This window comes from Phalacrocorax aristotelis, chromosome 2 (assembly GCF_949628215.1).
Source record: "Phalacrocorax aristotelis chromosome 2, bGulAri2.1, whole genome shotgun sequence".
Lineage (NCBI taxonomy): Eukaryota > Metazoa > Chordata > Aves > Suliformes > Phalacrocoracidae > Phalacrocorax > Phalacrocorax aristotelis.
Window position 1 is genome coordinate 53,970,458 of NC_134277.1, and position 13,431 is coordinate 53,983,888.

Here is a 13,431-nt window from a genome sequence, read left to right on the forward strand (position 1 = left end):
TGCTAAAATTGTTTGTTTGGAGTCTGGACTATTTCAAAATCCTTTCTTGTACACTTATATTGTGCTTTCTTCCACCATGCGCTTTGCAGAGAAACACAAGTCACCAAAGACACAACATCAAAACAAGGGTTAAGGGCAAGGTGCACAACCATTTCTCCTAAGGTGTCACAGATCTATCAATGTCGAGCTCAGGATTTAGCTGTTATTCACCCCACAACCATGCAGCTAGATCCCTATACTTTAAAACATTAACCATATCCTTTTCACCCAACTATCATGACAATCTTGCTGTATATGTTTTTTGGATGGCTAACAAAAGGAGAAACTACAGCTGTAAAAAGAATGAGACTTAAAATGAATTTGAGACGTCTTCACATAAATCTCCTCAGTAATACAATGTCAGACAAATGTTTGCAATGCATTGTTCACTGCCTTTTTTGGTATTTGGAGAAAACACACCCTAATTCATAATGTTCCTGGTAAGTTTATTTCTGTTTCTGAGAATTCTTATTAAGAGCAGGTCACTACCAGCGCAGCATAATGAAAATGAGGCAATGTTGATAATATAGGCAAGAATGACCAAGAAAGGTTAACTCCTGAGAATGCAGTATTTCAAATGGAAAAATTTCAAAATACGTAATGTCGGAGGGTAAAAACAAAGAACGTATTCAATTCAAAGAGGAGGTGAATAGAAAAATGAAAGAACCCTGCCTTTCTACCATTTCACTTCTCTTACTGCTAGGAGCTTGTTCATAGTCAGAAAAGCAGAACTGCAAAAATTTTAGTTAAACCTAGTCTGAAAATAGAAAACATTGACTAATACATTTTTCTAAAAGACCTCAGTAGAAAGCCGTAAAAGTTAATTTAAATTTCTTTTAGTGGTAATTTAATTTTTCTGCAAAAGCACATCACTAGCACTGGGTTCTTTGAAAAACAATAATGAAAAATGCAAATCTCTTAAATGCTCATATTTATACTTACAGTCACACATGTGCACATATTTATATATACAAAGATTTATGTTAAAAATGTTCCCAGAACTTTCTCGAATGTGTCTTCCATAATCTTTATCTCCTTGCGGGAATTTCCTAGTATGAAAAATGGCCATGATCATTGAATAAATTGCTTGCTACAGCTTTATCTGTTTCTAACAAGAAGTAGCATTCCACAAAATACCATTATTTAATTTTAATTTCTATTTTAACTTGGATTCCTTTATTGGGAGCTGAGCATTCTAACAGCTGGCAACATCTAAATGGAAGCAAACAAACAGCTACTTCTGACAGAATATGATGGTCATTTCAACATAAAGTTTCCTTAGGGAAAAACAGACTTCTCTGCAAAAGGACATAATCAAATGCAATGCTTGCTTGATTCCATTGTCTTTCCAGGACAAATAAAAGACATAATTTTAAAGAAACAGAAATGCTTTATGGTAATTCTTGTGTGCAAGCTTGTAGAGATTTTTTTTCTGGCTGCTGTAGCCAAAATATAAATCATTTTCCACTGTAGTGTCAGGAAGTGTATTGCACTAAATTAATCACAAGCTACTTTAAAAAGGGACAAAAATCCACCGCAAAATGAAACAAATCTCTCTGTGCCTGTTTTCCATTTGCATTGTCATCACTTACCTTTAGAGGACGATGGAAGTGAGATGGGAATGTTGCTGAAATGCATTCAACAGACCCTGTGTGTGTGTTAGTATCTCTACTGCTTTCTGCTGTGCCTCCAGCCATTGGAAGAGATAAAGTATTATAACCTGCACACAACATAATGTTCACTCTTTGCCAGGCTCCTAGCACAGGGATACGCTATAGCAAACTAAATGCAGAGGCACAGAGACTACACGCCAAGCTCTGTGTCTTCTAGCATTTCCCAGTCCCAGACGTATTCTGCTGGGGTAGATAAGAGTCTTTCTGTTTCATAAAAGAAGAGGGAAGGCAATTCATAAGGGAAATGGAGTCATTTTAGAAAGCTCTTCCTAATAAGCCCAATAGTTCAGCAGATGTGCCAAGACGGGAAAGCGCAGAGATCAGGCAGCTCCATGCGCCATCATACAACTGTGACTTGGCTTGCTTTTATCTTTTATGTCAGGCAATCAAAAGAAAAGCCAATTTTATTTACTGAGTGAGGGGCAAATAAACTCATGCCAATTAAAGAACCAAAATGAATGATGTCTTTGTGGTTTAGACTGGAAGTATTTTAAAGATAAAAATCTTAAATAATTCACTCAGTCAAGGCTTCTAGATCCTCATATGTCTTCCTTTGCTCCCAGGGCAGGATGGGCATGCACTGAACTTTTTGTTAACTTTCTTCTTTCAAACTCTCAACCCACAAACTGCACGATCTGAGAGGCACCAGTAATATTTAATATCCCTGCTTTAATAAAGACATTTTCAAAATGCTTCTGGGAAGACACACTTCTCTGGACTACAAGCAATAGCAGTTAAAGTCAGCTTCAGCTTTACAGCTGACTATGAAATCAGAAAGAGCTTACCAAAATGTTTTGAAGTCTCTTCCCCCTCTCTCCTCAGTCTCCAAAAGTACATTTTCTCTAGGTGATCACAAGCCTGCCTGCATTTCTCACTGTTGGCTGCTTGTGTCTTTATTAGCTCAGGACCATCTTCTTCTGATTCCTGACTCAGAAAAGCTCACCATGATGTAACTCTAAGCCTGTATATTAATTCTTAGCAAAAGCAGCTCAAAGCATGTGCTCAAATGCTACCGAAATGGGGCCAATTGTGTGGTTGTTCTCCTCATACAGTAACTCACTGTCTCCCTCCACAGCAAGCCACACTTACCGGTAAAATGTGGTATAATCCACCGTTGAATGACAGCTCTGAAACTCCCATGCTTTGAGTTTCTGGCATTCCCGGTGAGCTCGGAGTTTCACCCTGACTGTCCCATGACAGAGTTCGGGCACAGGTTTTCTCTGCGGGCGGCTGCAGAACTCGTTGGACTCCACGCGCCAGGATTCGGCAAAGTCGTCCACATCAAACTTAAAATTCCCGTCCCCCCCAATCAGGTCATCTCGCTTATGCCCATTGTAATTGCCACACAGACCACAGAGTTTGCCTTTCAGATGCGGTGCAGCCATGACTTCCACAAAACTGTCTCCATCCCATGAGATTTCTAAGCCTAATAAAGAGATGAGACAAAACCACACAAAAACAAAAAAAAAAAAAAAGAGAAGAAAGAGAAATTGAGGATAACAAATGTGCTTTATGTTTGTGCAACATTCTTCATGGGAACCTGAACAAAGCTATTGGCTTCCTTCTGATAATTTTGTTAGATTTCTATGTACCTCCCAGTAGGTAAGTGCCTCCAGCAAGTGTAACGTTTCTTAAATCACAGTCAATTACAATACACTCATGCTTGCCTCTTTATTTTTGTTCCTCCTTGATAATGAATGGATGAATGAATGAATAATGAATACCCTAAAAAATCTGGAGCCAAGGCAGAACTACTCTCAACAATGAAAGAGGGCTCTTGCAAAATTCTGCAAATTGAAGTTGCTAGGGCAAATTTCTAGCTGATTTTGCAGGGGCCCCAGAATTTCAGCCATCACCACCCATCACACACGTCATGGGCATGCAAAGGTGTCCAGGCCCCATGAGACTCCACCAGTGACCACCTTATGCAAAACATCCTTTTCTTGCCTGCAAAGCTGACACTGATCACTCATTTGGAGGAATATAACTCTTCCAATGCAAGTACCTTATTTTATGTGGGTAAAGAGAGTTAAAAAGATGACCACAAAGATATGTCAGATGGGTAAAACTGATATAAGAAAGCTGTTTTACAGTAAAGTTATGCACTTCTAGTACATCAAAATCAAAATGGCTTTCTGTGGGTGAAATCTGTTTTATCTGTCTGTACCCATCTAAAAGCTAGGTGCCTAGTTTAAGTCAGCTGTCTGGGCCCCCTCTTTAATGGAGAGAAATAGGCAGCTCTGGGTCACAACATGGGTGTCTAATACAGAGTGAATAAACTACCTTCTGAATGCCTTTCTGTTTCCAGTGAGAATCTAAAGGGCCAAGAGATCAAGTGGAGACTAAACTTCCAGTTTTTACCTGGATGATTGTAAATTAAATGAATTCTATCTTTTAAGGAGTATGTATGTATCTTATAAGGGAAAGCAATTTTAGTATCATATGGGGTAAAAACAACACCAAGAATCACTGCTGCATAACTTCCACGCCAAAATGGCCTTTTAATTTTTCCCAATGTCTGATGAATGTTACTGCTTCACATCTCTGCAGTTACCCTGCATCTGAAGATCACAAATAATTTTGCTGGCTTTAATTTCTTCCCATAAAGTACCTGTCTGCAGTGGTTAGTTAAAGATAAATACAGGAACCTGCTTTTAAACAGGATAATCCAGATTTTATCCTCTTCTCCCTGCCTGGCCAAGAATACCAAAGAGCATCACTCTGTGGTGCAGGACCAGGACTTCACTCTAGCTTCCTTCATTTGCTGTGTGGGCTGGCTTAGCACCACCCTTTCCTCTTGTAAATCAGTGCTTGTCACTATGTGATCCAAATCCTGCCGTATCCTCATGTAAGTAATTAACATACCAGTGACTCAGTTCAAAGCTGGAAGCCTTCCTTTAGCAACACATCCCATTGCGTCCCATGACAATTCCTACCCGCACCACAGAGAAACAGGGTGAGAGTCGAAGGGCAATTATGGCTATAGAAGGGGTGCTTTACCATCAGTACATACTGTCCTGGCTCTTGTGTGGTTTACACCATGTCACCAAGAGTTTGGGGAACGATTTATCCAGCAATGTTGTGCAGATAATTCTGCACCACCAGTCACTACAACCTATTGCATCATGTTTTCTTACCACTATAGGTTAGCAATGATAGCACAAATATGTCCTGAGCTGACTGTGCCTGGAAGCAGTTTCTAATTATCTAATAAACCCAGCATGGATAGGGTCACTGCGTCCTCCTCCAAAGGCACTTTACACCCAGCCAACTGAGAAGCTGTGCAAGACTACAATTGCTAACAAGGCCAGCACAGTGGCAAGGGGGAAAACTGCCTTTTAAGCTGCTTCATGCATTATCGTTTCTGGACAAATTCAAATTCCAGCTGTCTTTGCTTCTGACAACACTGAACAAAACAAAACACAGCTTGATTTGCAGACACCAGATTAATACTGCCGTGCTGGCATTTAGAAAAACCTTGCCACTTACTTATAAACTAAGATTTCTTCAGAACTGAGAATCATATAAACTTTCTCAGAGCTTCAGGCATCAAGATCCAAATTCTCAGACAGTTCTCTTCAGAAAATAACTCCAGTTTTTAAGGCGGTGTTCAACTTCTTCCCCAAACGAGCTCCCTCAGAAGCTGCTGACTTTAAGCGGAGTCACAAAAGACTGGCTAGTAATTCTATCTTAATTTTCCTTTTACAACTTTTTCTCTCAAGCCAAGACTTACTGACTTTCAGTGAAACCGCTCACGTTCATTACGAAAGGTTAACTCTAAAATTATCCTGGATATTTGTGTGTCCATTGTGAGAGTTAAGTTAATCCACTTGTTACATGTTCCTCTGTGAACTTTAGGTATGCAGACAAGAATAACATAAAACTATGACTTTTCATGTCAGCATATAAAAATGCATATTTTTAAATCTAGAGATTCCTGCTTTGATTACTGGATTTGATTCCAGAGACTCACAGTTTAACTACCACAAAAGGATGTGCTTTCCTCTATCTGGGTATTGTTTAATTACACAATATTCTGCTGTAATTGCTCAGATGGAAGAGTAATTTCTAACTTTGATGAACAGCCTAAAGGGTTCCGTCCATAAGGGAGCTTATCCCCTTTTGGGGTAACGAGGAAGGGTATTTACTCCTACACGCATGATAACTTTGTCACAGCCTGATCACACTGTGCACTGTGTGCCTTTTTGTTTGTTCACAAGCAGAAAATGCAGTTGGTTTCTGTAAACCAACAAGATCTGTGACAGATGGAATTATGCTACGAAGCAATGTTTGAAATGGTCTCCTTGGCAGACAGAAATTGTTTGGAAGAGTTTCGTGGTGCCTATATCCCCCTTTCCTTCCCCCCCAAAATGGATGAGTTTCCCATTCACTTGGACAAGGATCAGAATCCAAGAGATGTGAAGCCAAAGGATGCAGCATCTGTCCCATCTGGGGCTGTGCAGAAAAGGAATATTCTCTGAGTTACTTTTTAGGGTTTTCCAATTTTCCCCTTTTATTGAAGGATGCTTAATCAACTTGTTACTTGATTTCTTAACTTGGGACACTATGTGCTCTACTGCATTTTAAAAAAATCCTTCTGGATTTATGCACATCACACACTGAGTTCCCCATGCTGGGAATTCCCATCAATTGTTCTGCATGTTTTCATGGTAAAGGCAACCTTGAGAACTGGCAGACCACTCTTCCCTAAAGATTTAGTACCAAAGTGGCACAGAAAACCTCAGCAAAGCAGCTTCATTCAAAAGATCAGCACAGAAACAACAACAAAAAATGCTCCTGCAGTAGAGGGACAGATAATTAACACCAGCCTTGTGACCCTCTGCTCTCTCATCTTTTTAACACACAAATTTTAGACTCAACACCATCCCAACCACACCCATGACAAAGTACCTGCAAGTGCAGGATGCCAGAATTGCTGCTGCATGGCATCCGGCACTACAGCTGGTGAGGAATTTAGCAACAAAACAGGTTTTCACTGGAAAATGCCAATTCATCAGAACTGAAATGCTTCAGGGAGACATATCAGATTCAATGAACTTCCAACACAGCACAGGCAAGGCTCCAAACTGGTTTCCTGCCAGCTCGCCTGGTGAGCTGCCTGGAAGCCTGGACTCTCAGGGCATGCAACTCCAGGACAGCCCTGCCATGCAGATTGCCCTGTAGCCAGGGACCACAAAACTTCCTGAAGCTTTGGGGTCCCCTGTTTAATCCAGGGCTCAGCTCCCAGTTCTGCAAAAGGAGAACCAAAAGCCGTGGGAATGCTGGCTGAGCTGTAAGCACCAGACCCTGCACTTCCCAGCCCAATTTTACTTTGAATTTTGCTTCTAGTGCAGTGGTTTTGCTTATTTTTCATTACTTCCTCCCTCCCCCTCTTTTTCACTCTACACTGGGAAAGTGTATATTTTTTAAAAAAAATCCATGTTTCATTCTGAAACAGAAAAAATTTCCAGTTTTTTACCCCGGCACTTGGAATTTCCTGCAGAACAAAAGGTTGGTCTTTAAACCAGTTCTACTCAGCACATTCCTCCTCTCTACAGCCTCTCTGCTGCTCGTCCTTTCCCAGCAAAATGGAGCCATGCTGTTCTGCTGCTTTCCAGGCCTTACGTGCTGAGGAAAGGAGGACTTAGCCCGTCGTGTTGCATTCAGTGAGAGAAACCTGATCCTGCTCTGTTAAGAGGAGGAATTATTTAGGCTATAATTTGCAGTGATTACACATTGTTTGGTATGTTGTCATATGTCATGTTTGCACTCCCTCTGCCAACACATGGACAGGGATGTGTGTAGTCATTTGTTAGGCTTGCACCAGAGACAAATGGAATAGCAGTAGGATTAGCTGTCATTCATCTCCGATTGAAAACCTTTCCTTGGCCTGTGGTTGGCTAATGAAATCCACATCGCCAGAATTCATAGTGTTCAGCTGGCTGCAAAGAGAAACACTCAAGATGCTTTTAATTAGGATTTGTGAATAATGGTCAACTTGTGTGCCTTTTACAGACAGCCACAAAAATCTGCATTGCCACTTTGAGGAATGAGCCCAGAGCTGGGATCCACATTATGCAGACTTACATTTCCAGGGGCTATATGAACAGGTGTCTAAATTCTCAGCTCAACAGTGGGTGCTAGTGTCTCCTTGGAAAAAAATGATGCTAGATAATGAGTATAACTATGTGTCATGCCTGTGGCCATATCACGCCGTAAGAAAGATTGGTTTCACTGCTTTCACATGGAATTTAATTAAATTAACAGTAAACAGTATTCTCACTGAAACAGTACTTCACTGTTTAAGTAAAATCTCTCAGGACTACAGTAGTACCTAACACATGCTAATGAGAAAGTTTTCAACTTCCCCTCAGTATTTTTCTATGCAAGGATACTATAGTTTCAGAACAGTTTATCAAAACAAATATAAGTCCTCTGGTTTAGCATTTTGATAATTAACATATTTTCTAGGACTCAGAAGACCTGACAGTCTGCTGTCTCCCTTCCCTGTTTCTACAAATAAGGTACCATATTCTCGGAGTTTCTGATTTCCTTTTGCTTCTGGTGCTGTGAACTTCCTGTTCCTCACAGACAAACTCTTACTCGAGCACAAAGAAGGCCCAACAAGATGGCACTGAAGAGTAAATTAGGCCTTGGGTTTCAAACCAGGAGCTCCATTTTTCTGGGTAGCCCCAGTGAAATGTTTCCATAATTTGACAACTTAAAGTAACTCCAGCCATTGGTAACTATGATTTTATATAATTGCTGACATAGACTGTAAGATATGTTGCTGCAACTGGGAAAAAAACCTGAATGTTGTAAGAATTGGTTTCCTCTCTGTTCGTATCTATAAGTATCAGATCATGACCCTGCATAAGCCACTCTTAAGTTACTAGAAGTTAAAATCATGGCACCTTCATCCATGCAGGCAGTTAATTGTCAGCTGCAGAAAGACACATAGCTTAGCAAATGTTCTGCAAAGACTTCAAACTCATAACTGGGATCTCTGTCTGCTTGTGGGCTGCAGGCGTTTTGAGAGCACTCTGGGTTCCTCCTGTCTCTAAAGAGTTACAACTACATTTATTACAGCTATCATGCTTTTTTACTGACTGCTGTTCCTGTTGCACTTGAGAAGTTCTTCAGGGAGAAGACACACACACACTCGCCCTACCTGCTTTGGTTGTCACTTTCAGCAAATAACCATCCAAATCGATCTGAAATTGCTGTGTCTTGCAAGGTAGTGAGATGCGGGTCCCATTCCACTTCACTGTGAGGTGCTGCTGGAGGCTGACAGTGCTTCTGCCCAACACAAGGTCCACTGACTTTGTCCAGGAGAAAGAACGGGTCCGACGGGCATCGTTTTTTACCAGCACCTGAAAGGGCGAGGCAGAGGAGGAGCAGTCTTTCGTCAAAACGTACTGACATGTTCCCTGAAAGTTAAATGTCCGTCCGTCAAAAGTGTTGTAGTGAGGGTCTCCAAATACAGTGCAAACTCCAGGCTCTGCAGGTGAGTGAGAAACAAAAGCACCATATCAGGATCAATCGAAGTTTGAAAAAAGCAGTTGATAAGAACTTAGAAGATGCCACTTCCACCTAATCTATCTGCCCTACAGGGCAGATTTGTCTGATACCCACTAGGAATACATATTTTTGAAAAACAGAATCTTCATGGCTTTTGTAGAAGTCTTTCCCAAAGCAGGAAGGAACCAAAAGCCAACTGATTGTTGGGGCAGCATGGGAAGGCTAATCCGTAGCTAGGAACCAAAGACATACCTTCCAAACTATACATTTGTCCCATAAACATAATATACCACCTGAACAGTTTCGCTTATTACAATGCCTGTGAAATTTTTCAAATTATTTCATTTCCAGAAAATACAAGCCCCACTCATGATATCAGAGCAGGCAGAGCTCTGGGCTTGCAGAGCCCACATGTCTCTGGAGATGTGCGATGGGAGCCTTCCCACCTATCTTCAGCTTTCCAAACATGAAATGTCTAGTCTAAGCAATTCAGCCAGCCTCTCTCTGACACAGAGAAACAGACACGACTAGAAAGTTTTTAATCTTCACCAGTTTTAGGCATGTCTTTTAATACATGGGGAATTACTCTCTGGAGGAGCCTGTTTCTCTACTGCCAGCTCTGGGAGCACAAACAAGTACCTAAGATGACAGAGATTCCTCTCAGACAGTTAAATTCCCCTGAGATGAGTTCCCACCTTTAAGCTGTGTGTGGGAGCAAAGCCTAATCCACTAACAGAAGCAGAATTCAAAACATCACATGTATATTTCTGAGGCTAATTTTAATGTCCCCAGTTAGGCAGAGGTGATCCCCTGAAATTAAAAGCCATCAGACCACTTTAGCAGGACCTGGTTCTGGCTGTATTTTATGTAGACACACTTATAAATATTGTACATTTATAAACTAGGCATAATTATGGGTTGGTTTTTTTTCCAAATTATCTGTAGAACCAGCATCTTTTTTCAGTGTTACAAGCTATCATATGTTGTTAATACACAACTGACTTGTAGTAGTTATTGTTACTATGCTGCCAACTAAACATCAGTAGTACGTGACTTACATGATGCAATGACTATCTAAGGGCATGGTATCTCTACCAATCATTTGCATCATTACAAGTGGAGGGAGATTTCTTATTGATGTTTGCAGCCATACACTGCTCAGAGAAGCTGTAGCTCAAAGGCAGAACGTTTCCACACTCATGTCAATGATGCTGAGTTACCCTGCAGTTACCCAGCAATTGACTGAATTGCCTTGCAATCAAAGAAAGCAACAAATTTATTTGCATTGTAGCCTTCTGGTATAACAATAGGTCCTAACCACATCTCATTGCTGCTGTTCCTGGAAGAAGGAGTCTTAAGGCAGAGAAATGCACACTGCTGCTGCCAGCTGGATACTCATGGGCTGAGGCTGCTTTTGAAAGATGATGCCTGCTTTAGGGGGAGGGCTTGGTGCCATAACAAAATTTGACTCAGTAATCAGAGAGCTGTGAACAGCATCAATCAAGAAAAAATACAGACCCTAAAAGCCAACAAAGCAGGGGAGAGTAACAAGGAATACAATTTCTTGGCTGAAAGAAATTTATCCAACTACCAATGGCTCACCTGAAAAGGCAGCTAAAAAAAGACAAATTCAAACATACAAAAAAGCAAGAGACATGGATGTTACGGAAAAGAGGCAGGGAATTCCTTCAGTGGACTGCAGTGCAGCTCTGACTATGCAATAAACCTTCCTCAGCAGGATTTTTCAGCCTAGGCAGAGTGCTATGCTAAAGCAGCTATAATGTTTCTGGCATTTTCCTAGCTTCAGTTAAAGAGCATCGAAGGGTACCCACATGGAGACACAGAAAATGGGGCTGAAGGGAACTGCAGGAGACATTACCACTTCCTTCTCCAGCTGTAATGCAGAATCACCTGTACTTTTGTTATTCCTGACAGACACTTATCTAACCTGCTCTTAAAGAGCAGTAGTAACAGCAACTCCACAGCTGCCTCCAGCAACCTGTTACAGTGCTTGGCTGCCCTTACTGTGAATAAGGCCTTCCTAAAGTCTAACCTCAGCCTCCCTCACCACATGGTGCAGTACCATCACAGAGCTGGTGCCTGGAACATTTGTACTTTACTCCTAACTTGCCACATGCATGCTTCTTTAGCTAAGCCAGTAACTAGCCTTGGCATCATTATTATGCTTCTTTACTATGTCAGTCAGCTAGGGACCAAAAGTTTCAGTTTCCCATGGACATCATGTTGACAGCTCCATTGGAAGTCAAAATGAACCACATTTGTTCAACACCTCTGGAAATCAGGCCCAATGGACTTTAAGCAGAGGCTGAAAACCAAGACACTTAGGTAAGAGAATGCTTTTAAAAACTTGCACTTCTGTGAGTGTCATTTTCCTTATTGATACCAATGAAGATATCAATAATTGTTTTCCAGAGCCCATAAAAAGATTAATTGATTCTCCATAAGTTGGCAAGAACCATATAGTTTTTAATCACCAACATAATTTTTACCAATGGGAAAAAAATCCTGTAGATTTTATATGAAGATCATCTGACTTTACTGTTACTAAATCATACTAACATGTTTCTGATTTCCTTACGTACTCATGTAATTATATGCATGATGACTATTAAGATACATTTTATTACCTGCTCAGATTCTATTTCATTTTTTTCAGGCTTTAATTTTTCTTTAAACATAATGACAACTTCTATGAAAACAAGGAAACCATCAACAAAAATATCAGCCCAAACATCAGTGAAGATTTCAGAGGAGAGAACTGGGTTTTGTCTGCGTTTCTAGAGGCCAAGAATTTGGACATGTTATACATGTTATGAACTAACATATCAGGAAGGGGAGGCTGGTTCTTCACCTAAGCAAGTGGCTAAGAGGCAAGACATGAGAGGAACAAACATAATTTAGAGATGTGCAAGTAAAATTGATAGTACCAATGGGATCCAAAGGAAATATTTCTTTTTAATTTCTAATGTGTTATGCAGGGTAATGTTGTTTTATGTTATGTTACATCGTGTCACGTCATATGTCAACTTGATGCAGTGCAGTTAAAATAAAAAAGAATGTATTTTGGACTGGATAGCTTAATGTCTGATCCAAATTTCCCTGTTTTCTTTAATAACCAAGGAAATGGGGGAGGGAATATCTGCCCAAAAACAGCCTGAATAATTGATTCTCTGATATCACTGTGTAAAACATTCTTGAAAGGTTTGCTAAAATTGTGGGGTTTTAAAAAAATCCACACCCTGCAAGAGCGTGTGCAATAACTCAGGCACTGCCAGTAAGAACAACTGGTTGGCCTAGAAATAAACCTTAAATACAGGGTGTAACAAGACTGCAAAAGACAGGAACATGAAAAGAGTTCCTGCCATTTTTAGGTTTTGGGTAGTTGTTTATTTCCTTTCGGGAGAGTTTCACTCACATCATGTTTTATGGTTTGATGCCTTTTTTCCTTTTTGGTTTTTTTTTTTTTTCCCTTCTGAAACAAACCAGTTTCTGCTAGGCTTCTTTGAAATCCATTGGAAGCACTGGTTTTCTAGTTAGGATTATGTGTGACTTACTCTTCTGTTGCAACATAATGGAGGAAGAGGTGTTGCTGCATCACCAAAGCCTCGTTCCCAAACACTGGAGTATGAATTTTACTAGCTTGTGCTAACAAGGCATAGGTTCATGGGTGAAGATCCTTCCTTCCCTTTTTTTCCTGAATGAAGTTGCTCCCAGCTTATTGCAAATAGTCCTTGTCTCTATCAGGTGTCTAGGGTAGACTTAGAAAAGGGCAATTATACACAGTACTTCCCCCTAAGACCCCTCCAGCCTCCAGCTATTTTCAGCTTAAGGACTATCTGAGCTAGACATGGTTTCTCTTTATTTAGTAACCTTTGTTATTCTTCTTTTTTTGTGAATTTGTCTCCCCTTGAACGCAAAAAAGTTTTTAGCACCCACAACATCCTTGGGCAAAGTGCTTGAAGAACCGCTGCCTCTTGTTTGTTTTGAACCTGGCATTCATGATCTTTGATGTCTTATTTTGCTCATCTACACATGCACATGAAACAAATATACCCATTCCCTCTCTGTCTCTGAAAAAAAAAAGATTTTTTTCAAAGGAGGGCCCCAGAGCTACATTCAGGAAGCTGTGATTTTCAAAGCACCTTAGGCACTCAACTTTGATTAAACATTATCGGGA

General features: G+C 40.5%; 1 protein-coding gene across 6 annotated transcripts in view; it reads right to left on the bottom strand.

Annotated features, from left to right (window-relative positions):
• Positions 1–13,431, bottom strand: part of BMPER (BMP binding endothelial regulator) — a 153,992-nt gene that overhangs the window by 47,886 nt on the left and 92,675 nt on the right. For all 6 annotated transcript variants that reach the window (XM_075083606.1, XM_075083607.1, XM_075083605.1 and 3 more), the window contains 2 exons: positions 8,884–9,213; positions 2,802–3,138 (listed from right to left, as the gene is read on the bottom strand). In XM_075083606.1, coding sequence (XP_074939707.1) covers positions 2,802–3,138; positions 8,884–9,213 — 667 coding nt within the window. The remainder of the gene's footprint in view (positions 1–2,801; positions 3,139–8,883; positions 9,214–13,431) is intronic.